At 41.9% G+C, this 27,311-nt stretch overlaps 1 protein-coding gene across 1 annotated transcript in view; it reads right to left on the reverse strand.

Annotated features, from left to right (window-relative positions):
* Positions 1-27,311, reverse strand: part of tnr (tenascin R (restrictin, janusin)) — a 152,515-nt gene that overhangs the window by 18,568 nt on the left and 106,636 nt on the right. Inside the window, exons 5-16 of the mRNA XM_018753180.2 lie at positions 25,686-26,217; positions 24,402-24,878; positions 20,346-20,609; positions 18,735-18,850; positions 14,150-14,300; positions 12,050-12,319; positions 11,519-11,704; positions 8,969-9,058; positions 8,218-8,481; positions 6,576-6,842; positions 2,388-2,507; positions 1,299-1,442 (exon numbers count right to left, since the gene is read on the reverse strand). Of these exons, the coding sequence (XP_018608696.1) occupies positions 1,299-1,442; positions 2,388-2,507; positions 6,576-6,842; positions 8,218-8,481; positions 8,969-9,058; positions 11,519-11,704; positions 12,050-12,319; positions 14,150-14,300; positions 18,735-18,850; positions 20,346-20,609; positions 24,402-24,878; positions 25,686-26,166 (2,830 nt within the window). The 5' untranslated portion in view covers positions 26,167-26,217. The remainder of the gene's footprint in view (positions 1-1,298; positions 1,443-2,387; positions 2,508-6,575; positions 6,843-8,217; positions 8,482-8,968; positions 9,059-11,518; positions 11,705-12,049; positions 12,320-14,149; positions 14,301-18,734; positions 18,851-20,345; positions 20,610-24,401; positions 24,879-25,685; positions 26,218-27,311) is intronic.

The following is a 27,311-nucleotide window of genomic DNA, read 5'->3' on the forward strand; positions in this document are numbered from 1 at the left end:
AACTGTCTTTTTTACTGTCACCAAGGAAAATAAAAATACACTTTCGTGCTTGATATACCACATTTAAAGACAGTGAAATAACCAGTTCTGAAATAAATAGTTTTGAATCATTGTTCCAGATTCAAACTGTCAGTGAACTCTATGGCAAAACCACTGTTGTCCTCCTTCAAATCACAATTATCTTTGCTACAATGAGAAGGTGTTTTTTTTTTTTTTTTTCCATACTGATACGAGCTTAAATGAGTTTTAGGTTTATGGTCCATATAATCTTTATCAGAATTTAATAAACAGGGCCTTCCAATTTAACTTTATTTATGTTTAATTGAGCATAAATATTAGATCCACTCCAGCAATCACACACATATTTAGGTGATGTTAAAAACATTATTATATCTTATTCATATCCTTTCTTGCTGTTTGGAGTCAGGCTGTGCAAAATCAAGGAACCTTTTCTAGCACAGACTATGTGGTGTTAATTTAGTCATAGGAAAGACAAGGGCAGCTAATTTTTTGCGTGTCCATCTTAATATGTATGTTTGACAGATTTTCAGTTTGTGGTGCAAAATTCTGGAAGTCGATGGAGACCTATGATTTTTGTGAATAAACAAGTTAATGTGACTTATCACAACTGACACTGGCTCAGTTGCACATATTCTACACATGTTCAAGAAATTGGGTCTTGATATTGATTGTCAGCAATATGTGACTTTGAAGGATTGCCTTAGTGTATTTGAAGGTCATTGTTTCATCAGATGTACTGTCATTGCTTCCCTCCTCTTTTATATGATGTTACACCATTCTTGACATTTATAATTAAGATGAAAACAACTTTCATTCTTATAGTCACCACTGCACCCACAGAAAGAGCTCTTTTTGAATTCTGAATGAAATGGGAATACCAGGAATGTTGTGTCTTCGGTAGACAAGGGAAGCAGGAGAGTTATTATTCAAAGACTTTAATAATGAAAACGAACAAGCATCGAACACACCAAGTCAACATCACCACGTGCACATACTCTCTCTTCTTCTTCTCCACTGTCTCTCTAATTGCATCGCAAAACCTCGAACACCAACTAGCGGTACACCAATGCAAACACCACAAGGAGTATACCTGGATGGCTGCTTTGGGACCTATCCAGATTCAAACCCACACCTCTCATGTGAGAGAACTACCCAGCTAGCATGGCCATCATGCCCCTGTACAGTTCTATCTAGAACATCCCTTCAGGCAGGACTTAATTGTTTTTTTTCTTTTTTTTTTTTTTTTGTAAGAATATCTCTATCATGTCTTTCCAAACCTGTGAAAAAGGTAGCTGTGGCTACTTCGCTCTCCTGGCTTCCATGGATGGCGGTCAGGTTGATCTCATACTCGGTGGCAGGATGCAGGTTGCTGAAGGTGTAGTTGGTCACGTTATTATCAATCACCACATTGTCCACCCTTCCTGTGGGTCACATGGATACCAGATATTTCCATCAATCAACACCACATGGAAAGTATTCACTCTTAGACATTCCCACCGACAAAACAGATAAGTTCCACAAGCAGAACAACAATTTTTTTAAGCCTTTTAATTTTTTTAGCTAGATGAAACATGCAAGTACAGGTTTCCCCCACTATCCGAAAGTAGAGTGTTCCTATGAAACCTTTCATAAGCCAAAAGTTGTAAAGCGAAGAAGCAAGTACCATTAATTTAGATGGTAATTTTATATTCATTCACCACGATCGAAACGCTTAATTACGTCCGGTTTTACACTAAGCGTAACACTCTTATGAGATCTCTTAGGCTTTTCTTATACCTCAGGACACATCTTGCTAACGGATGCACAAAATAAATCGAGATAAAGCACAGATCCTCACAGACACAGTTCAAAGCTATGGCGGCTTAATGCTGAGATGCTGACTGTAGTTCCCGGGGAAGGAGCTTGGCGGCGCCACACTTGCTGCTCGGGGCGCACGCTGCCTCTGTAACGGCCCACTGCAAAACAAACGCTGAACGCTATTTCCCCCACTCGCCTTTTTTTCATAATAGTGAAAATCCTCTTCGGATTTCTTTGGTTAGTGAAAACAGGTACTAATGTAGATCTTTCGTAAAAGCGTAGTGGCGTAAAGTTTCGAAAAGCAGGGGATACCTGTACCTTGCCAAGTGCTTCAAAACTGCACTTTGGCAGTCACTGGATATTTAAGAACATGTATAGATCACTACTGCAAGATTTATGATTCCTATTCTGTATGATCCTCGTATACTTTCTGTAGTGTAAATTTTCAATATCAAGATGCTTAATGGGAAACTTTTTTTTTTAACTTGAACTGTATAAAAACTCCTTCATTGGTTTGTTCCAGTTTGTTCTACCTTAAGATCTTGTTTACAATGCTGATTTCCTGGTACCTGTAGAGGACTGGTAAGACATCTTGTAGTAGTCGAAGGGAGCAACAGGCTGGGTCCAGGATATGGTCACAGAGTCCTCAGTAACATAGGACACGGCCATGTCCCTTGGTGGATCCATACCTGTTGCACAGAGAAGAGATTTATCACCCTGAAGAAGCCAGCAGTAGTTCTGGGATGTTCTTCATCTACATCTGCATGACATTTATTCATTTAGTTGATGCTTTTCTCCAAAGCAACTTACAACTATTTACCCATTTATACAGCTGGGTATTTTCTTTTTTTTTTTTTTTTTCCGGGAGCAATTTAAGTACGTACCTTGCTCAAGGGTACTACAGCTGGGTGTAAGATTTCAACTTGCAACCTTTGAGTCCGAAGGCAGTAGCTCTAACACCTACTACCAGCCCCCCAATGACTAAAATTCCAAGAACACCACAAAGCCTACAGCACATCTGATGAATGTAAGGATCATAGAGGCCAATAACATTTCTGCGTATTTCTCTGCAAAGACCGTTTCTGCTGCAAAGCAAAACCCAGGTGAATGGTTTCTGAAGTAGATGCATATGCTCAGGAGTAATAACGAAACTGGTACTTTTTACTAACGACTAAAATTATTGGCGAGTGAAGGCCCTACCCAAAGAAATACAGGGTGATGTTTACCAAATTCACTGGAACAATTCCAAATACTAGGGGACACATTGAATGTTCTCCACGCTGGGTGTATCTACCATCCATGGTATTAGGTGTGGTGCAGACAAGGGTTCCTGAAGCAATCACCATTAATCAGACAAGTGAAGCTTAGATCCCCAACATTTATTCCACTAGGGGGTAGTAAAAAGCTGAAGGTCTCTTCATGGAACCATTGACCGCGTCCCTCTTAGCAACACTGTTCTGAAGATTAAGATTTTAAATATTGTTATTTTATGTACTCTGCTTGTTGACTGTATTCCAGATAGAGGCCATTCATTTCAAGACACATAGTCTCATATTTGGATGACTTGTGAACATTCAGTTTGGTTTATTGCTGTTTAGGGATCTTAATGACTCTGAATGTGTCATAGTTTTAGACTCAGCATATCTAAATATCATGTAGCACTGCAAATGGAACCATAAAATGTGACACTTTTACATTTTTACATCACTACTACAGCAGCTAAATATTGTCATTGTGTCCCATACTATATTTGCCGAGAATGGGCAATATTTATGATAGTTTTACTGAAAATACACATTTCAAATAATTTTTTTTTTTTTTTTTTTTTTTAAATTTGTATCAGCAGGGCTTTGAAAATTCAAATTTTATCTTATACATGATTTTGATGCATTTTGGTATCAGTCATTTTTTATTGAGATATTTACTTTGGCGGGGGGGGGGGGCGCGGTGGCACAGCATGTTTGGCCTGGTCCCTCTCTCTAGTGGGTCTGGGGCTCGAGTCCCGCTTGGGGTGCCCTGCGACGGATTGGCATTCTGTCCTGAGTGTGTTGCCTCCCCCTCCAACCCCACGCCCTGCGTTGCCGCGTTAGGCTCCGGTTTGCCGTGACCCTGCTTGGGATAAGCGGCTTCGACCAGCGTGTGTGTATTTACTTCGGAGTGGGGAGGTTGATTTATAATTTCAGAAAAGTAACAACTCCATTTTAGATCAGCACATCACTAAAACGTTTGTCTTTTTTCTTCTCAACGTGACAGTGAACACTGAATTTTCTAGATTTTTTAACACGATTTTGGGAGTAGTGCGATGTGCTGAGATACAGCTGATATTTGAATTAGACATGTTTTGCTAAGACAACATACATTTTTTTCTTAACCATTCTGTTAAAAAGAAACGAAAAGAAAGCCTGATTTAGCCTACACTGTAAACTGTGTATAACACACAAAACCGTGTAATAGATAACAGGCGCACAAGAGCGCCAGGAGAACAGTTAACATAGCAACTGGCTCTCAGTGGGCACCGGGGAACTCTTCGCAATTTATTTGGCTGTCCCAGGCTCCTCGGCAGGTTGGCAGCAAAGCCCATGCTAAGATGGGTAATGCTGGCTAATAAATCAGTACTTCGGAAAAGAACATAGCCCTGCTGGAACTTAACAGTGTGGATCTTACCATTATTTAAAACTTAAACGGCAAGCGTGAAAAATAGTGTGTGAAAGTCTGCAGAGCAGCTCGCCGTAGCTGACAAATCAGAGAAACATAGTAATAAAGTCCTCATTCATTTATATGCTGCTGGAATACAGTGTACCGTCATTACGTCTATTGTAATTATTCATGTATGCATATGTCCAATTATTTTGTATTCAGTCCAGTTGTCACTCATAGCCCTGAATCCTGCCTGTGTCTTTGAACTATTGGGCAGTGAAAACAAGGAATAAAAATGCAAGACGCTGAGCTAGAGTGCTTGGAAAGTTGAAACTATTTAAATGTGGTAGCCTTTCAGTACCATAGACGATACTGAAGTACCGGTGAAAAGTACCAGGGTAATAGGGCCAACCAGGGAAACAGCTGTATGTGGTAAACCGGACACAAGTATGAGAACAAAATGACACGGAAGCGTCCAACACCTCAAAGAAAGAAAAGAAAGATCTCCAGCAAGTTATTCACACTTTACACTGGTACTATATGTTCGCCGATACAAACCCTGGTGTAAAAGAAGATCAGTCACAATCCCCGATCCTCTGCCTATCAAGTCTGTAATTTGGACAAAAATTTGCTTCAGTGTGAAATTGGAGTTGATGCAACACCATCAGCTCAACTTGGCCACTGAGGGACACCAAGTGGAGCAGAGAATTCGCATCTAAATTACCCCAAGGAAGAGGTGCTTAACCTGAATTAATTCTGTACACAGCCACCAGCATGAATGCGCTTAAAAGCGTTATAAGAAACTATTAATGATTTAAGTTGCTTTGGACAGAGTTGTCCACAAGGCAAATACATAATTACATTAATGTAATGTGACAAGCGGGTGTTACGCTTGCCAGCACGGAACATAATCATAACTCTTAAGTCTTAGACGTTGTATTGCATTGGATTAGCAGTGCTATTGAGGTGATTGATATCTTAGAGCACGGGAAGTTGTCTCGAAACAATACACCTCTCGCCTGTCTTGACAGCTGCAAATAACAGCTTGCTGATGCGATGGTGGAATATTTCAGGCTGCCTGACGCTCGGGCAGAGGTAATTAAGAAGGGATTACACGCAGAAGAGATAATAAAGGAACAGCAGAAGGAAGAAGGCTGTCATGCAGCTGTGTTGAGAGTCTTAATGAGCGTACGTGTCAGGAGAGCTGGGAGTTTTCATTAAAAAAAAAAAAAAAAAAATCCACCCGCAACTCAAGGCAAAGGTGATCTCTGCTGAACTCCTGCGCCAGACTCGATAGATCTGATCCCATACTCTTCTAATCCCTGCGTAGGAGCCGAGGCTGAAGATCTCCGTTGCGCTTCCTAAAGACAGGCCGACTTCTCTCCGAGGTGTCGACGCTTCGAGCCCGGCGATTAAGGGGAGGAAAAATTAGTGTGTCTAGGGGGGCCCAAGGGCAGCCTTCCGCAGGCTTGAAGATCACATGTAGTTTTTTGTCAGTTAGAACTTTGACTTGATATCACTTTGTCTGGAATTCTTAAATTAATTCTGCCTCAATGTCTTGGAATAAGTTAGCGTGATCGCTGAGCTGGGATGGGAGAGGGTTCGACTGCGGCACAGCACTGCAGTGCTCTGTTTTGTTGTGGCTTCTCCCTGCAGGGCTGTTGAAAGCGACTAATCCGCCTCCCCCTGACACTGCAGAAATGCAGCACATTCAAACCTTTTCTTTCAAATTTATTTTTTACAACTACTCAGGTTTTGATCTAGGCACTGTTTTTAGCGTTAAAGCGGAAGTTCAGTTTTTTAATAGATCCTTTTTTTCCGTGCGCGTGCATACGCTGTGTCCTGTACGAGCGAATGTGTTCGTACGTAGAAGCAGGCTTGCGAGCTTGCGTTTTACCTCCGTACGACTTTTTGGTTGCATCTGTCACGCGCAGCGGCGAGTGTGCATGCATGACCGTGTGGGACAACTTTGTGTGTGAATTGCTGTAAAACTCAAAGAGGGAAGGCATATTTATTTCCATCATGATTCTGTAATAATCCAAAGCTTGTTTACACCTAAGTGCCTGATGAGCCGTGAGAAGAGCAGAAGCTTCTTTATTAATTTATTCACGGAGGTATACCTGTGACAACCGAGCCTGTGACGGGTTCAGAGGTCATGGTGTGCTGCAGGGGGATAAGAGTGACCAAGTACTGGGTGGAGGGGAGCAGGCCACTGAGCATTGCCTGCGTCTTGGATCCCTCCAGAGTAACCTCCAGGGTATCGCCTCCATCCTGTGGACTGTAATTCAAGATGAACATGTCGGCAGGGGGGGCAGGGGCGTTCCAGGCCACCGTCACCGAGTTGGAGGATACGTCGGAGAAGTACAGCTGCGTGACGGGACGTAAACCTGAAAGCCAGAGCCGCTGGTCATTAGGAAGGCAGTGGAAAGGAGTAAAACCAATGTAATCATGCTGAAGTGAATGGCCTGATTCATGGCATTGAAGGAAACTCAGGGCAGTAGGAAGGATGGAGTGAAGGTCTGAGAAATGTTCCCAAAATAGCAGAAAAGACTGATCAAGAACAGTGAAATATGTGGCAAGGCGAAGGTGCTGAGGTCTGAGATGAGAAATAACAAGAAGATCCTTGCAGTATGGGCAGCTGATCCACAGCTGCAGGTGCGAAACAAAGAGATGTGTTGCAGCTTTCAGAAGAAACAGATGCATGGACAACACAGATCAGTGAACTTTTCATTAAAGATGGGTGGTTTATTCAGTCGGGCGCATTCTCGAATTGACAGGTGAAATGATGAAAAGACAAAATCACATTTCTCTTCTGGATGAATGGATGAAAGTTCCATGACATGAAGTTGGAAGGTTCGATAGAGGAGTATGAAGACCTTTTAAGCTGACGAGACATTGCAGACTTGAAGGTACCTTGGAGACATATGAACATGACAGCATAGAGGCTCAGGGTAACTTGACAGGAAGTACAAACAATGTCTTTTTATGTACTCTACTGAATGACACATCCTCACACAGTACACATAAACCAAAACTGTCATGAAACAAAAAACATAGTTTTTTTTTTTTTTTTTTTTTTTAAATAAATAATACTTTACAGGGCTGTTTATTTGGATTGTCTCAGGATGTAAAATTTTGCTCTCTTTATCTTTGTTAAAAATAGTTTTAAATAAAGGTCAAGCCACCAAACTTTAAAATCAAAGGTGTCATATCGTAAGGTATGATCGTAAAGTGTGTCAAACATAATTTAAAAAATAATTTTTTTTCATCTACTGCTTTCAATTATTAAATATATTATTCACTTCTTCTGAAGGCATTCGAAACATCAAAGTTTCAAAACAATATAAAACAATCTATCTGCACTAGCGTTCAGAAGTTTGCAATGACCCAGAAATTTTCGCTTTTGGAAGCAAATTATACTTTTTTTGTCAAGGCACCATTTAATTGATTTAAAAACACAGCCATGACACCGTCATTAATGCTGCAAATGGGTATTAGTAATGGAAATGATTGATCTATCTATCTATCTATCTATCTATCTATCTATCTATCTATCTATCTATCTATCCTGAGAACAGAAAAACAGACTTTGTCAGGCAAATGGATTGTCTCTGCATCTTCTACATTCACCACAGCAACAAACCAATGTCAGCATTTTTTTCTCTCCATCAGCAGGAGCCTAATGACTTCAGACGTTTCATCTGCCAGATTGCTGTCACACCTTGCCCACACCAGTACACCAGTACACCAGCACTCCAGTACCTGTGAAAGCGTCGATAGTGGCAGCCGAGCTCTGCTGCCTGCCACGCTGAGCGGTCACTGTGATCGTGTACTCGGTGCCCGGCTCCAGGTCTGTTAGGGTTGCGGTGGTCAGCTCCTTATGCACAACCACCTCCTTGGTCACTCCTGAGGATGAGGTGTAGGTTACCCTGTAGTGGTCAATGGGACCACTGACCGGACCCCACAGTAGGGAAATGGTGTTGTCTGTCGATGCCATCACAGTTAGATCTATAGGAATGTCCAGACCTGCAGCAGAAGGCAAACAATTAGTTCCACTTTACTGAAATGGCCTAAAAAGACTCTAATTCTTTGCATGTATAATCAATCATTTAACATGTGCATTTAGTTTGCAATTTCACTTGTCATAAAAAAATAGGAATGCACCACAAATAAATACGACACTATAACTTATTTCTTGCAATCAAATTGTATTTCCATCCAACCAACCAACCAACACCAACAACCTCCTGTCCCGAGCGGGGTCATGGCGAGCCACAGCCTATCCCGGAAACACGGGGTACAAGGCTGAGGGGGGAGGGGATACACCCTGGACAGGACGCCAGTCCATTGAGGGGCACCCCAAGCAGGACTGGAACCCTGGACCCGCCACACATGTCAAATGATTTCTCTGAGCTGTTAAGTTCTAGTAATAATTTATAATCCTGAAGAGCTTTACTGTGTCTTGATAAATAAAAACCATGAATTACATGCTGTATTATGTACTCTACCTTACCTGTTCTGGCATTCATTGTTGCTGGAGAACTCTGGTTAACTCCGAGAAGAGCCGAAATCCCGATGCCATACTCTGTTCCAGGGACCAGGTCTGAAAAAACAGTGTATCTTTTAAACACTTGGTAACTTTCCTTTCAAGAAGACATTTTAATAATGACTCATCGTAGCACTGCCCAGGGTAAACTGAGCTTGGTGGAATGAATTAATGCAGTTAGGAAGGCAAGCGCACATTAAACATTTACCACTTATGCAGATTGAGAGCTTTTTTCTTGTATTTCTATATATTGAAAATATGGTCTTTATAGTTTTATTTTAAAAGCAGAAATATGTGTCTAAGTGGCAGGGGCTTTTAATATCTAGCCATTCGAAATGGCATTAATTATGAAAGCTTTCAAGCTACCTTGGTCACTGGTGTTTTTTTCTGCACTCACATTTACGCCTTGCTTTTAAGGAATACCTTTTCGGAGATTGGATTTATGGGAAAATTGGGTGAATATCAGTTATCAGAAATGAGGTAGGAAGTCATTCACTGTGGTAGACCTGTTGACATGGTTTTTCATCCTCCTTCAAAACCCCCTTCAGAGAACTAGGCCCATTTGCAACCGATGTGGGAATTAAACTCTGAAACCTTTCACATTCAAAGCAGAGGCCGTGAAGCTCATACAGCCGAACACACAGATAAATCATATTAAGTGATTCCTTCAAGCATTCGCTCAGCATTCCTGATGTGACTGGTGTATAAAACTGTAATGTGTTCCTCTGTATTATTTCCTAGTTGGACTCGAAGGTCCAGACTGCACAGCGAAGTACAGCTCTGCAAATCCAACCAAAGACAATTCTTCATCTTAATTAATAGAGAAATAAATATGTTTCCTTGAATGTCAGATATAGATGCTTATAATTGCAAGACATATTTCAGAATTAGCGGTGGTGCAGTGGGTTGGACCACAGTCCTGCTCTCCGGTGGGTCTGGGGTTTGAGTTCCGCTTGGGGTGCCTTGCGACGGACTGGCGTCCCGTCCTGGGTGTGTCCCCTCCCCCTCTGGCCTTACGCCCTGTGTTACCGGGTTGGCTCTGGTTCCCCGCGACCCCATATGGGATAAGCGGTTCTGAAAATGTGTGTGTGTATTTCAGAATTATTCATTTTCACAGTTACTGTGGTTTTCTGGTACAGTTGTGTGAATAGCATTTGTGACATGGCGTCTTTCAATTAGAGGGAGTCACGAAATGTATGAGTCAAGCGAAATTATTCTTGACTCATACCTGAGTGCAATGTGAATTGCAATTGTACATTAACGTCACGATGGTTTACCCACTTATGCAGCGGGGTATTCTTATTGTATCAGCTAAGTACAAGTGTGTGTGTGTATATATATATATATATATATATATATATATAGGGGGGTGGGGGTGCAGCAGGTTTGGCCAGAGCCTGCTCTCCAGTGTGTCTGGGGTTCCAGTTCTGCTTGGGGTGCCTTGCAACGGACTGGTGTCCCGTCCTGGGTGTGTCCCCACCACCTCCAGCCTTGCGCCCTGTGTTGCCGGGTTAGGCTCTGGCTCGCAGCGACCCTGCTTGGGACGAGCGGTTTCAGACAATGTGTGTGTGTGTGTGTGTATAAACTTATTGGGACTAATTAAATGTGTTGTTTTCAAGATTTTCCAGGTGCTCTACATAGTATGGAAAACAATATGTTTAACAAAGAATGTGAAATGTGGCACGTGGTAGCCTCTACTATGCTATAATAGACTATAATGGTGGGTACTGCTTTGTATGTCAATACTACCTCCCCATTTTATTTTATTTTTTTTTTCTGGAAAACAGGAAGCAAACAAAATACATTAAATTTAATAGCATCAGACAGTTTCATGTGTTTACACACACACACACATTTTCGGAACCGCTTGTCCCATACGGGCTCACGGGGAACCGGAGCCTAACCCGGCAACTCAGGGCGTAAGGCTGGAGGGGGAGGGGACACACCCAGGACGGGACGCCAGTCCACCGCAAGGCACCCCAAGCGGGACTCGAACCGCAGACCCACCGGAGAGCAGGACTACGGTCCAACCCACTGCGCCACCGCGCCCCCTTTCATGTGTTTAATTTATGCATAATTTTATTTAATCTCAGCTAAGATTTACAGATTCAGTAAGTGCCACTGTCAGCATAAACCTGTGATTCTAGTTCTGTCATTCAGTCACCAGAAGTGAATTCAAGACCTCCCTTGCAAATCAAAAACTGACACATGACCCTATGGTGAAAAAAAGCTACAAAATTTTATGTAACATTAGCACTTCCCTGCATTCAGTTGCGCCCTTGACACTGCTGTAGCATGACAAGGTAAAAATTGCTCTGACTATGCAACCACACTCCAATGGCAAGAGTCTTTGCAGATTTAATGTGAAATAAACTGTATGATTAATGTTCCAGTGCATATTTTTACATAAATGCTTATATTTTTTGTGAATACTCTGGTAAAGCTAGTCATTCTGAGGCGGTCCAGGTTCGAGTTGACCGTGCTGAAAGGTTACAATGTCCATTGAGTGCCACTTACCTGTGAGAGTGGTCCTGGTGGTGGGTCCATCATTGCGCGGGACAATGACCTTGTCATATTGGTCCCCAGCCAGGGTACTGTAGACCACCCGATAACCCTCCACCTCCACCTCGCTGTTGTCCCACTCCAGCTCCAATGTGGTGGATGTCTTCGACAGCACCCTCAGGTTCTTGGGTGCATCGATCGCTGAGAAAAACGAGAGAAATGAAAATAGTCGGGACCCTGAGACAAATTGTTGAAGGTCATTTTCAGTTAAAAGCTATTGCTTTGGTCCTCTTTACACTCTGGTCCAGTAAAGCATCATTTTCAGTAATTTAAGGGAAGTGTTCACCTCAGGCCACTTTATACAAATTGTAATAGAAATGCAGACCAAATTTTGAAATGTGGAACTCAATACTGTAAATAATTTTTAAATATATTGAGATTTGGGAAAGCTCCATAATTTATGGCAAGTGCAGTAATACAAACCTTTTTAGTTACTGCAGGAAGGCATATTGAACCCCCCTCAATTCCACAAGCGTCGCCGCTCACCTGTAGAGAACTGGGCAGTGACGGCGTTACTCTCGTTGCCCTGGCGGACGCCGCTGACCGCCACCTCGTACTGGGACCCAGGCCGCAGCACTTGAAGTGAATACTGGCTGAGGGAGGGCTGTAGGCGGAAGGTGGTCTTGGGTCCATCAACACCAACCAGGCCATAACGTAAGAGAATTTGATCCACCTTGGCCTTGGGTGGGGTCCACTCCACAAAGGCCACCGTGTCCGAGAAATCACGCACCATCAGTTGTGTGGGCCCATCAATCACTGGCAAAAGGAAAAGTTTTCACCCCCCTGTGATTCACTTTTGAATTATATTTTGCATTTGCAAAACTGCACTATTGTGCTGGTATATGATTACAGCCCGTTAATGGATGAAAAGTACAGTACATATGAAAAATAAACACAGCACAAGAACTGCCACACAGCACTGAGAATTAATTGCAAACAAGATCAAAATTTAGGTGACATTGCTCTGAATCTCTTAACTGTTCTTGAAATACCTGAAAGTATGTTTCTTCATGCATGTTTTCATCAGTGGATGAGAAATTACTTTTTAAACGCTTTCTAATAGTGACCGACATAGTCAAAGTAGTCCTGAACAGAACAGATTAAATCGGCAGTAGGGGGTTAAAAAAGTGTCCATTTAATGTTTCAGGAATAATTTGTTATTGTAAATTACTGCACCGCTTTCACATTTTCAGCTTTAACTTGTTGATGTTGCTTGCTGACTGTTATCTTCCTTTAGGGACAGCCAGCTGGCACGATTTCTATCTACACAGAGAAGAGATCTCGGTGCAGCATGGTGCTTAAGCAGACGAGGTTACAAAGGTACTGGAGTAATGAGCATTAGCGCTCACTTCAGAACCTCTGACAGCGTTGATTTTCTTGTGCCTTCCCACTGATCTCGCAAACACGCTGACTGCGGTAGGGCTTGCCAGGAGGTAAGATGGATGGAGGGTCTAGTTCATCCTTTGAGTCTACAATAAACAACTTCCTACAGAACAAAGCTCTCACAAATTTATTTTTTTTAAATATTCAAAGCATTACATGGAATACGCCAAAAGGGCTAAAGGCCATCTTCCTCAATTTTTATACTTCTGAGCGTGCTCGAGGGGGTTTGTACGTATCGAGAGAAAAGAAAGCGAATCAACGGCGCTGAAAACTTTTTCATGTGCCTTCTCGACAGTTTTTCCCAGAGCCTTAATTTAGTTTGTAGGGGAAAACAAAATAAAGCATAACAAAGCCTTTCCGTTTTTATCTTTAATCTCCGAGTCTGAAAATATTGCACTCAACCAATATTTTCTGAGCTTTAATCTCTTTCCTGAACACATCAACATCCATATAAATAATTGAGGCTCTCCAAACACGTCTTACAAAGGTGTCTGCTATGTACACACTAAATATTAATGTGTTCATAAATAATTAACTGTGCCTTAATTGTGATCAGCACTCACTCTTATAGTTGTAAATGAGCTGCTCTTCGTAGATACGCGACTTTCTATTGTTAAGGGAAACTTTAGTAAGATTTCATCCTCCTGCCTCCAACTGCCAATCTAAAGAAATTCCGGTTCAGATTTACATGAAGTGCATAATTAACGAAAGCCCAGCCCATTCATCAATATGACACTTCCCATTAGCTGCAGCTGAGTGGTGCACCTGTGTGTGAAATACTGTATGAACTTTTCTGGGGCTCAATCCTCCTTTCAGCTGTGTGTCAATGGTTGGGGGGGGCAGACACACAATGACTTGTAGAGAAACAAAGACATTTGTCAGGTGTTGTGACGGAAGTGATAGAAAGCAATTCTTGGTTTGACATATTTAGGACACAGCTAAATATGCAGGTTTTGGAAGACAGAAACGGGCAAAACCAATGACTTCTACATATACATCAAAAGGAGCACAGGTGAGGACAATACGTCAGTGACAGGAGCCCTGAAGGACAGCTAGACAGAGATGCTGTCTCATATGCAGGTGAGATATCCAGAAAAAGGCAGTACTTGATTTATGGTGACAATGACAATGCTGCTTCATCGGAGGAAATATTTAAGTAAACTCACTGATATGGTGGATGGTAGGGGATATAACTAGACTTACAAGTGGAGACAGTTGCTGTCACTGGTTGGCTCCGGCTCTGGTCCTTGAGGGCCACAAGGTTAACGGTGTATTCCTCTCCTGGCCTGAGGCCTGTCTGATTGAAGGAGGTGATAGAGCTGGGCAGCTGCGCTGTCATGCCCCCCTCATTGTCCTACCAGAAATCACATTTGTCCCCATAAATAAGCAATTAATGGCTGCATCAGCTTTGTTAGATGATCAATACAATATCACTGGAATAAAATACCCAATTATCCATTGTAGAGGCTAGCAATCTAGATATATGTTTGCTCTTACTAGTGAAATTTCTATCAGGCTCATTTCACTGAATTATACTGAGCGCTTGTCCTGGTCTGAGTCACAGTGGTCCAGAGCCTGTCCCAGAATCACTGGGGGCAAGGCTGGGGGGGTAAACCCTGGGCGGGATGCCAGTCCATCACAGGGTAGACATGCATCACCAGTTTACCTGAACTGCATGTCTTTGGACCGTGAGAGGAAACCCAAGCAGACACAGGAAGAACACACAAACTCCACACAGACTGATCTAGATTCAAACCTATGTCCAAAAGACCCAGGTGGTGTGAGTTGTCAGTATTTTCCACTGTGCTACTGTGCCGCCCTTTCACGCATATTAATTTTTCAGAATTTCATGAAACACTTTCTCGTAAAAAATGACCTTTAAATGAAATAAGTAATTTACAGAACAAAGATAAAATCATTAATAAAATTCATAACTGTAACATTTACAATCTTATTATCTATCAAGGCACATTTTACAGAACGCTATAAAGAACATATTAAGTCCATTGGCTATGAAACTTTCATAATAATGTACACCACTGTATGTTTATAAATGATAAAATACTGAGAAGAAGGTAGACGTTTTGCATTTTCCACCTCCATCCAGGTAATTATGCTTGGAGTTACAGTGCATGGTAATAACTGTGTTTGTCAAACTCCAAATTACATTTTAATTAGATGACTTAGTCCCTGTTGGAATGAGTTGGTCCTGTGCAAATTGTCAACCTCTTTCAGATACAGCATTTCCATATATTCTATTAATATGGTGGAAAAAGCTGACTGTATAAGATATGTATATATTTACACTCATTCATCTGATGCTTTTCTTCAAAGCAACTTACAATGCTACAATTATTAGAAGCTTAGAGTTATTTACCCATTCATCAGCTGGGTCAGTTTAGTGAGGGGATGCGGTGGCACAGCAGCTTTGAATGGGTCCTGCTCTCGGGTGGGTCTGGGGTTTGAGTCCCGCTTGGGGTGCTTTGTGATGGACTGATGTCCCATCCTGGGTGTGTCCCCTCCCCCTCCAGCCTTGCACCCTGTGTTGCCAGATTAGGCTCTGGTTTGTCACAACCCTGCTTGAGACAAGTGGCGTGTGTGTATGTATATATGTAAGTAATTTTACTTAAGTAAATTAGGGTAAGTACCGTACCAAAGGGTAGTACTGCCAGAGGTGAGGAATCAAACCTGTGACATTTTTTCCAAAGGCAGTAGCTCTCACCTCTATGGTACAAGCTGTCCTATACAGCAACACATATTTTATGACCAAATCTCTGGTTCAGCAAGGTACTTACCCCAATTTGTTCCAGTAAAATTACCCAGCTAATGGGTAAATAATTGTAACTTTAACACTGTAAGTTGCTTTGGAGAAGAGCATCAGCTAAATGAATAAATGTACTGGCATACCTGCAAATATAGATACAACTCCATAAGGCAGCTTTGTGACTATTAACAACTGCTGACATGCTGCTCAATTTAGAGCCCATAGTAAACGCCGTCTGCCCAACATATTGGATCCCAACACAAGACTACAGAGTGCACATCCTCAGCACTAAAGTCTGAGAGCTAATTGCAAACTCATGCAGCTACATAACCTGCCAAGTCATCCCTTCCTCCTTAAACTCAGCACAAAATACAATTGCAACAGGTTAATAATTTAGACACAAATTTTTCTCCCACAGCTCTCTTCCTGCAGTGCATAATCTGAGTTGCTGGGTTAATGGGTTGTTCTAATTTGAATCAATGCTACCTGACAGAGGTTAGTAAGTTTACTATCTTTCATTTTTCTGTTCTAACTTTAAATGCAGGGCAGAATGAGTAAATAATTAATTTGCTGTAAATAAGTTTCAAATTTCTCTGTAATGTGGGTCTTTTTAAATTTTTTTTCTTTTTCAGAATTGGTATAGTATATTTTGTTCTATTTGAAAACAGTTTTCTGTTCTAGGGAAGTTTTTCTGCATTTTTTTAAACCTTTTTTTATGAAATAAAGCTGTATTCTGAGTGTGACAGCATTTCTGATTTCCTGAACTGAATCAAGGGAATCCACTAGGATAGGGAGTTCCAGAATGGCATCTTGCCCAATGACACTGGAAGGCTGCAGCTAGCCATACCAAGAGCACACTTCCTCTGTTTTTGCCCCAGTTCTATAAATGCGGCTTCAATCAATTTCTCACCATTGCTTCTCATCCAGCATCTTTCAGGGGTTGAACTAGATGATGGTCACACAGTGCTGGATTACAGTATATCCACCGGGGTCGAGACTTTGGCTCATGGTGTAATTTCTCAAATGAAAAGCACCCAGGTAAGAACATATACCTCACAAGGAAAAAAAAAAATCACGAAGGAGGCCATGCGCCCAAGTTTCTTCCAGACCTCAGTCTTCAGCCACCCTCCCCGAACCATACCACACTATGCTTCACTGCAACCAATTCCCTAGATGAAAGCATAGACTGACCTTCTGCAATCGTATCTCTTTGTATTCCGGTCCTGTTTCTCTACGCTACTTTTTGGACTTTGTGCTGTATACTGGACCCTGTGCCTTTCATCTGTGCAGTGTTTTGATAGCTTGAGCCAGTCTACCCATTTCCCGGTGAAAGAATATCTAATGGAGTGGAAATTAATTGAAGGACGACTTCAAACAGTCTAATGCTTGCAGAGCCGATCCAACAAAAAAGTCCCCTCAACAGGAAAACCTGGGGGTCCTACATTCTTAAACAACAGAGGTCTTCTGGCCGCAGTAGGAAAAAACATCAGTAAGCCTTAATGCAGCTGGATGTCTGATCTGAGCGAGTCTGTAATTGTGTGTGCAGCAAAGCAAAATAATCCTCCCGTTTTCCAACCTGACTGCCCCTGTAGCGCAAAACCTGATGTGTCTTTGGGAATATAAGGACATGTAATGAAGACTCTGAGGGTCACACTTCTACCTTAAGGGCAGAAGAGCAGCAAGGAAGAAATGGGGGATTGAGTCCGGTGCCTTTTAAATCTGTGATGCTCAGACATCACCTCCTGCGCTGAAAGTAACAATGGTTTTATTGTACAAAACACCTGCTGTGTGACACGTCAGTTATTTATTTATTTATTTGCTTTTTAATGTAACACTTTTTTTTCTATTCTCAGACTGCAAGATGATTGGGGCAAAGACTTCAAACTTTGTTCTATGAAGTATTCTTTCCAGTCTTTACATAGTGGCTGATAAGTCTGTGAGGCAGTATAAAGTGCCTTTTATGGTTATGTTAGTAATGAATTTGAATAAAATGATCATTACTACTTCATCAGGTGTCTTCCAGTGTGTGGGCAGATGTTTCCTTAGTTTGCTCATATCCAGCTGTAACACCCAGTGCTGATTTTTTGCCACCTGGCTTGTTTTGCTGTTATGCTGTGATTCAGTCAGACTCCGGGACTCAGAAGAACAGCACCACATGCACCTTCTGGGTGATTTATAACTTTCAAGTTATTACTATCGTTGTGGTTAGGTGTTGTGATTCTGAGAATCGGATGACACCGACGTAACAGCCCATTGGTTTAGAGAGTGCCACCTTTATCTCACAGCTCCTAGGTTGGGGGTTCAAATCCATTTGCACCGCCCAAATGCTTTCCCATGTCTGTGTGAGTTCCCTTGTGTTATTTTGACTTCATTACGTGTTCCAAAGACATGCTGCACAGAAACATCGGAGACTTTGTATTGTCCTTATTCAGTCAAAATACATAATCTGCACTAAATGTTGAAGAATCTATAGAAACTTGATGGATGGAGGGATTTTGCCCAAAAAAACATATAATAGACCAATATTACAACATACAGTTTTAACGAAAATTTACCATTGGAGGAGTTAAGATGTGAGACTTTTCATATAATGCATTATTACAAAAACTGGATTTTAATAAATATAATGACTGTCTTTTTGTGTCTTCATTGATTCAGACACTATGAAGCAAATCATCTATATTTGGCAGTTCTGCCTGGTTTTCACAGCAAAAGGTATCTAATTGTAAGTAGTTTTGTTAAAAAGCACCAACAACAAAATAAAGGAAACAGATCGGAATTCAATACTGGTGTCTCCTCTAGGGACTGATAAATCCTCCAGTTAAAGATCACTCATCAAGCATGCCAACATCACTTGCATCTGCGATTCCCAAATTGTTTCTGCTTCTGCTGTGAATTGTTTATTTTCCAATTATTTTATTACTATTAGTGGCACAAACATCCAGTATGTGCTGACGTACACTTGGTCATGGTTTACACTGAGTTACATGCTGGTTGACCTCTGACCCCTTGAGCAAAACTTACCTTGGGGATGAAGCTGATTTCCCAGCCGTCAAATGAATACGAGAACGGCTCCCACTGCACCTGCACAGATGTCTCTGTGATGGATTTAAAGACTAAGCCTTCTGGACTGGACAGATCTATAAGGCAAGTGGAGACATATTATGGGTCTCTATCTTCTGTATGTTCAATCAATCAGCCAAGGAAGCACCTTTATTCACATGGCATGAGTTGTAGAAAGAGATGCAACAGCAAACTACAGTTCGACAAACATTATTTGGAATATGGATGATATTCCTCTGCTGATATAATATTCCTCCAGTAGGTGTGTTACTATATTAATTACTTGCATTCAGACGACGGGCAATCATGTAATTATGCATGAGACTTCACGCTGAAGGACTTGGCTTTCTAAAGGTACTCAGAAAATCAAAACCTAATTCTAAACGAGTGAGTTCAACAATAAGTTTGCTAATAAGACAAAAGGCCATAAATTGTGTTGGCTCAATGAAACATTCCCTGCTCTGCACAGCACGTTGTTATTGTATATTGATTGTCAGAGCGCAAACACCAATTACGTCACTCTAACTTGTTTGGGAAAATGTTTCCTGTCGGATTTGATTTTCTTTAATTTTCTTTGTTATTTCCCAATTAGCTGTAATTCTAGGAACCAGAGTCTGAGCCAGTAGCAGTGAGTAATACTTTGTGGTTTACCAAACTGCCCTGTACAGAATAGTTAAACATTTGTGGAAATCGGAGGGATTCTATTCTTGGTTTAGGAGTTTGGAGCATTGCTGACAGGCATCATATGGATAACTGTGCCCTCCAGCACTATGCCAGGCTGATATTTTCACTCAGCAGGTGCTGAGTTTCTAATCACTTTCCCGTTGGCAAGACCAAGGAGACCGTCCTCCAAGGATTGCACACAATTCTAGGCTGCAAATGTGTGGAATTTCCTCTGAGCACCTTCATCAGTATGTTTTGTTTTTAGTTACTTGTTAATTTGGTCCAAGTGGGTTGTGTCCTTCAGATCAAAATTCTACACGTGGATTTTCTGACATCCATTGCTGAGTCTAGCTGTCATAAACAGTGAACAAATAAAGGTAAATTTTATACATATCAGGTGAATCTCAAGAGGTTGCTAATTTTTGGTGGTTTATGCATACAAAACGATGCCTAAATATAAACAATCAGTTCTAGATCAAGATTAATCACATTAGAAATAATCTGTCATACTCCAATGAACAAATTCTACCGCCTTTGGTTGGAGTTAGCGTCCGGAAAAACGAGACGCTAGGTGATTTTCCTGCCTGCCTGACAGCTGCACTCCTATCAGTTAAATATTTGCGAGCGTTGCATCAGCCATCCCTACAGGCAACAAGGATTGGAGCTGCTCATTACTTTTCATTACTTTTCATATTCCTGAACTCAAAACGGTCAGTCAGGGCCAATCAGGTCCATAAGTCTAAGTCAAGAAGGCAGCAAGACTACTCTTTCTCAAGGTTTCAGCAAAAATGTTAGAGAGAGGATGTACTACTTTTGCTCATTTTTAGTACTAGGCACATGGTATAGAACATACTGCTAAGACTCACCACTGCCACAATAGCCAGAAAAGAGAAAGAGTGGCTCACTCACATGTGGACACCTGAGCACTCAGGGGGACGCTGATGAGGTTGTTGAGCACAGCATAAACATTTATGTTGTACTCTATTCCAGGTTCCAGCTCCGGAATGGCGCAGCTGGTCAAGTTGCCTGGCACTCGGATCTCCAGCTGCACCCCACCTGGACTGGTGGGCGCATAGGTGACCAAGTAGTCTGTCAGCACAATGGATCCTTCCCAGTCCAGCTCAATGCTGTGCTCTGTTATGTCCAGCACGCGCAAGTTCACCGGTGGGGCAACTGCAAAGAACGGCAGGTCTGTAAGCAGAGGGTGGTGCAGAACTTGTCTAAATGCAAGCAAAAATTATTGCTTTTGTCTCTGGAGTGTGGAGTAGTTATATCCTTGAGCAAGGCACTTAACCAGCATTGCTTCAGGAAATAATGAGCATTATCTATGCATGGGCAAGTTCTAAAAGGATTTGGAGGCTTAAACCTTGTGGCCCAAAGTCAGCTTCCTTGCACCAAGCAACATTTTTTATTAGTACGAAATAGTAGAATGAGCACTTTTTTTGCATTACTTGTACGTTCGTGACAGTAAGAATGAACAAAATAATAGTATTTTTAAGAATTGTTACAGTTACGTTGTGCACCCACAACAAAAGTGTTAAAAAAAAAAAAAAAAAAAAGCGACATAATGGAGTTCCACTGAGTGGACTGGTAACATTACAGTGAATCTTAGATGCTGAGCAACACTGACAGCACAAAAAGTGGAGGAACTTCCTCTCGGTAATCGACTCAGGAGGTGAGAAGCAAGCATCCCGGGAGGCACTGAAATCTGAATGGGCCCCCGCGAGGACTGGAACATTTCAATCAGGAGTCAAAAGTAGCCTTAAATAAAGGAAACAAACAAAAAAGGACTGTAGCTTGTTCTGGGGAGGCAGCAAATGCAATGAAAGTGGGGAGCGAGGGCAAAGCTACAAGAGGCTAACAGTCACCACAGGGGCTGATGTACAGGCATCCCGCCTTTCGACTGATGTGCCGCATTTGTACTCCATTAATGGAAAATGGAGTGCAGGCAGATAAAGAGAGCAATCGCTCAGCAAGCCTTGGGGGTTTTCTAAGGATTTGGGGGTTTCGACATCAGGGATCAACTTGGGCAGCATGTGCAGATTCGACTCAAATGCGTAGAAGAGAAATTGGTTACACGCCCCAAGTAGTACAAGTTTCACTTTGTGCTTTAGAAAAAAGTTCTGTCATTTTTTTCTTTTCTATGGGTAAGTTCAGCCCTCTGGGTGCAGCACTGGGTGAGAATATAACTCACCTTCCTCCTGTTCATGTGCAGAAATGGAAATATGCTTATATGTGAGAATTAAATGATTTCAAGCTCATCTCATTTTAAATGTCTTGTTTGGAATCACATTCTGACCACTTCCGTCAGACCAAACTCTTAATCATCTTGTGATATGTGATGGTCAGCACACAGCCATGAAGTGAACAAAGAGAATTTAAACGAAGTGAGCTCTGAACCATCGTAAATAATTGAAAAAGGGGAATTATATCATCTGTCGCGATAAAGTGAAGACGTACGCAGTTCAAAGGTGAAAGGTGATTTCAAGCATAAAAGAAATTCTGAATTCTTTGAACTTATTCATGCCATTATTTTTAAAATTGTTTTCCTGAGACCTTTATCCAGAGTGACAGTTTCACCCCTTTATACAACTGAAAATACTGCTAGAGATCCCCTGTTGGGACTTTACTATATCCTTAAAAGCATGCTGTAAACTGCCTTGTATACATGCTTGTATTATATAAATTCTTTAAACGAACTGGAGGTGAAATAGTGGTTGCAGTAGAAGGACCCACGTTTAAGTTTTAGGAAAGTACTTATCCAGAATTGCTCCTGTAAAAATGACCCAGTCATTTCAATGTTAAATAATGGTCAACATCATTGTATAGTGCAGTTCTTTTTGGTACTGCACACTGGTGCTTTTACAGAGCTGTGTTCACATGTAGTAATCCATGGTCCATTACCCAGGGACACCTTCCGAAACTGATACACGCACCACAGGCCTGCAGCAAAATCAGCCCTCCGGAGACAGGTGAGAGTGTACCTAACAGCAGTAGGAAATTATTTGTTTCCCTATTGATCGGTGTACGGCGTTAACCAGCTGCCGTTACGGATGTTGGACTGCTGTGAATCCTTGGGCAGAAACAAGAAAGTGTGTATGGAAGCTAAGCAAAAGGCATCGAAATAGTTCAGGGATGATAATTCAGTAAGAACAGAGAAGTGAGGAATAGAAAAAAGTGGACTGGTAGCAGGCCTCCAGGAGAAATTGGGAAGAGAGGAAAAACTTGATTTATGTAATGAAATAAGAACTATAACTCTCACCTGGTCAAGTGATTTTTACAAGATTGATAGATATTATCTAACGTGTCTGGTTAAAGGTTTTTTCTTTTTTAATAGTAAACTGTGAAATCATTATGCTATACATACTGTGTTACACTGTAGTTTTAAAGACTTCTTCAATTATCTAGCCCAAAGTAAAATTGCTGCCAGCATCAGACAAGGAACAAAGGAACAAGCCTGAAGTTTAAATATTGAAGTTAAATGGTTCATAGCTATATCACTGTGTAATTTTTTAAAAATCAATTTCATAAAATCACATATGCTCAGTTGCTGGGAATTCTGCAGTCTTCTAATGGAAAATGTCATTATCTGGAATATTATCTTTGAAGCTGAATACAGTACAAATATAATCTGTAGGTAAATTTACCAGGGCTTTGAAATCATTTTTGATAAAATGAACTGTTACAGCAGATTGCTTTTGAGGGTCTTCAAAAAAAAAAAAAAAAAAATAGAATGAAAAAAGAAAATGAAAGGGTTGTTTGAATGCAACGCATATCAGAGATGGGATATCAGTAGTCTGACTTTCTTGTCTATCACTGACGAGGTCAAACTCCTTCAAATACCTAATTGTGATTCCACAATTTATTTCTCACACAGTGGGGAAATAGGGTGTAATTACGACGAAAAAAGAACTGTAGTACCGAGAAGCAGTTTCAGCCTTGTGAATGCTTTGTTATGCCTAATAATTGGAGGTTTTATTTTGCATGCTGCAGCCTCTTCTGCATGCACCACCCCCCCCCCCCCCCCCCCCCCCCCCCCCCCCCCCCCGACCCCCCATTCTATTTTGCCTCTAATTATGACAAAATAAGCAATTCTGGCTTTTTTTGGACCTGCGGGAAACAAGGTATGATAGCTAGACTGGTAATACGATTTGTCTTTTGTTTCATTTGTTCTGAGGGATGACAGCTGTCCTCCGCAGTAAAGGCAGATTGTGAACCCAGCAGTAAACCTGGCCGAGTGTGATTCAAAAATTGTCTTGGTTGTGTCTGGAGTGATGATTCTTCCTTAGATGAATGTGACTTTTGTCAAATTAATGCACTCCCTTCGGAGAGGTGTCATCTCTTCTGTAAAAAATGACTTATAATTTCGCAAGGTGTCTTTGTCCTGCTGTGCGAAACCAATGCTTCAGATGAAACTGATATATTTTATATAAAATACACTGAGTAAATCTAATATTCTAGATCTGCTTGTTATAATGAGATGTCAAAGGCATTCTAGTGTTAGAATTTGTGAATTATCATGAGTGAAAGCAGATATTATGGAGTATATGTCAATAAATGTCAATATAAATTTATATTCTTGTCTCAGTGATAATTCACATCAAAATTTTTTGTGGATTCAAACAGGTACTTTTTTGGGTGAAAAAAATCCTAAATGACAGCTAAATTCTATAGGTAATTTTCGCATCATTTGCTTACAATACTTGTGAAAATGCTGAACCTGAGAAATTTGAAATTTAGGAAATATCTGCATGGGACAAACCGGGCAAAAGTGTGAAAGCAAACCAACACACAAAGTTATTGCATGCCTAGAAGAACTGAGAAGACGTGGCAGCTAGATTCCTGATCACACTTAAGAGAAAAGTAGTTACAAGAATAGGTCTCAAACTTTTCACTGTTTGCAACAAAGACTTTTAAAATGTTTTTCTTCTTCATGGGGACAGGGTGCTCTGCCACACTACTTACCCAAGGAGCAGTCATCACCAACGAAGCCCTCTGGACATGCACAGGTACCCTTCTTGCAGGTACCCTTCTGGCTGCAGTTGGTGGTGCACGGGGCCAGGCTGCAGTCTTCTCCTAGATAGCCTGGGTTGCACCGGCAGGTCCCGTTGACACACACCCCCTGGTCTGAACAGTCATTGAGGCAGCGGCCCAAGGAGCAGTCCTCCCCACCATAGGGCTCCTCGCACACACATTCCCCATCAACACATAGGCCACGGCCTGAGCAGTCAGAGGGGCATCGTGGCTCTGAGCAGTTCTCACCGGCAAAGTCACCATCACACACGCACTCTCCCTCCACGCACACACCCTGGCCAGAGCAATCACCCGGGCACCGCGGCTCCGAGCAATTTTTGCCAGTCCAGCCCACATCACACACGCAGCCACACACATCCATGCTGAAGCGCCCGTGGCCGCTGCATTGAGGGATGAAGTCCAGTCGGCCTATAGAGACATCATATGTAACAGTTCAGTGCAAAAACAGCAACACCTCAAAACCACAGCAAGAGACTAACTAATGAAATTCCTATCGAAACTCGAAATCAAAGGTTCACTTTCTGTACCAGCTGGGTCCCTGATGTGATGCACCTGATGTGCTGTGTGTGCCTTAAATTCATCTGTGACTACCAGCACAGAACAACAATTAATTCAATGATTCTCAGTCCAACTCCCAGTCCATGGTTTGTGTCTACTATGCTTGATGTTAATGGATACATTAACTTTCATTACTGGTATATTTCAATATGTCTTACTCACTCAGTCTCATAAGCTGTGTCTTGCTCATGTATGACTTCATTGCTTACTCAAATGTATACATCTCACAAATGGTTTGAGTTGCCATTCCTGCCATAATCCCCTTGAGGAAGAGTCTTACCCTAAACTGATACAGTAAATTTTTCCCACATTGTAAAATGTGGGCAGCACGGTGGCATTGCAGCTACTGCTGCTTTCTCACATTATTCAGCTGGGTTCAACCGGATGTGGGTACCCTTTCTTACAGTATCTGTTGGTATAAGTAGGTTGTGTGACTAAGCGACATCTACATTAGGTTTTGGTGCAGAAGGAGTCTGATCTGACTCAACTGTGTCTGAAATAAAGGTGACTGGAGGTAGATGCTTCTTGGATTTACTTTGCCTCTTTAGCTGTTTGCTCAGGGATTCTGTATTCTCTGCCTACATCAGATTTTTTTACAGGTAATTTCTGATCTGACTCATCTATTCATCTACTAAATGTTAGCGCAGTTTGACTCACCCACAGCAGCACTCTCTCCACAGCAACCAGAGCCACATTGTGCACGTAGTAGTGAGACCTCTCTTTCCAGCACCTCGATGCGACTGGCCAGCTGCTGGATGGTGCTGGTTGACGGGCAAGCACAGGCTTGCTTGGGAATGCTGATTCGATGGGTGAAGGTGACTTGACCATCCATGTCTGAGGTTTGCTCGACATACTCAGGTGGGGGGGGCTCTACCTCAGTCCTGGCCCCCCGCCCGGGGGTTGAATCTAATTCAATGGAGCAGAGTGACTCCAGGGGCACATTGATGTTGTAGACATGGTTGAAGACGAAGGGTTGCTCCTTGAGTGTGTCGTTGCCCATTGGACCCTCCCCATCCAGGACTTGTCGCTTGACCCTGGTGGTCCTCACTAGCTGCTTCCCTGATGCCCGGGTAGTAAGTGGAAGGACCACAGCCAGAAGCATGACCACCAGGTGGACCACACAGCCCTTCTGGGACATTGTGAAGCCACTGTGCGTAAATGGTACTGGGCTTCAGACTCTTAACTAGTTCTGACAAAAACCAAGAAAGGGAGAGACACGGAGAGGGAGTTATTAATTACCAAAACTTCAAATTTTCAAATTAAATCTTCATAGAGTAACTTCAGAAGTAGACTACTGCATTTCAAAGACAAATTGTTTCTGACAAAGCAAAAATAGAAATGACAAAATCATTGCGGTTTATTTACAATGGTTTTCAAAGAGAAGTTTTGAAACAGAATGAGATGTAGTCATTTCCAGTACTATAATATCACAATTTAATTATGTTCGCATGGTCAGTGGTGATTTAACAATGACAGGAAACTGCTTAAATGTAAGTAATTTGTCCTCTGAAACAACAAACTCACATTACCCACTGCGCACCCATGTCCCTATGAACCTGTCTATACTACCGGATATCTCCTTTAACTTGCATCTGTCACGTGACAAGTCCGTGTCCTTTACCGCTACACTGCCTGCTGGTCCCTATCTCCAATGACATTTAAATTTTATGTCAAACTGTGAAAAAGCAGAAGCCAATAAACTGTTGAAGATAACGAGAACTTAACAGGCGAGCGTGGGTTTCAATCATCTGAATGATTTATTCTTACCAGAAAAAAGCACTCTTTTCAAGAGGGCCTGTTCAAGAGTTTACCCTGGCAGAAATAAATCAGAACTGCTCTACAAAGAGCATATTCTGAGCTGCTTAAGACTTTTTTTTTTTTTTTTTAGATTGCAGCCCATGTCCCATTGGTGAAACGGGAAGCTGGCCTTCTTGGCTTTCCCCTATGGCCAGTTTCTAGGCTCTGTCCCTTTAAAGCTATATTACAGAGGAGATGGAACACTACAGTAGAAATGTCTGCTGGTTGACATAATGACTGCGAGTATGTAGAGCGGCGCCTGCCTCCCCTGAGAGTCGAACGCTGTGTGATGCGTTTAGACGTGCTGCCAGCTGCTTCTGAGTGTGCCGCGCTCCCTTATTGGCTGATTAATGGCTGTGTCCTTGCATGCAGGTGCCTCGTTACGGCAGCGTGACAGAGACACATCCCCGCCCAGCACAACATGAGCCATCTCATGCGCTAATATTTCCGACAAGTGCGGTAAAACCACCAGTCGGCCCAAAAAAG

Source organism: Scleropages formosus, chromosome 3, assembly GCF_900964775.1.
Source record: "Scleropages formosus chromosome 3, fSclFor1.1, whole genome shotgun sequence".
Classification (NCBI taxonomy): Eukaryota; Metazoa; Chordata; class Actinopteri; order Osteoglossiformes; family Osteoglossidae; genus Scleropages; species Scleropages formosus.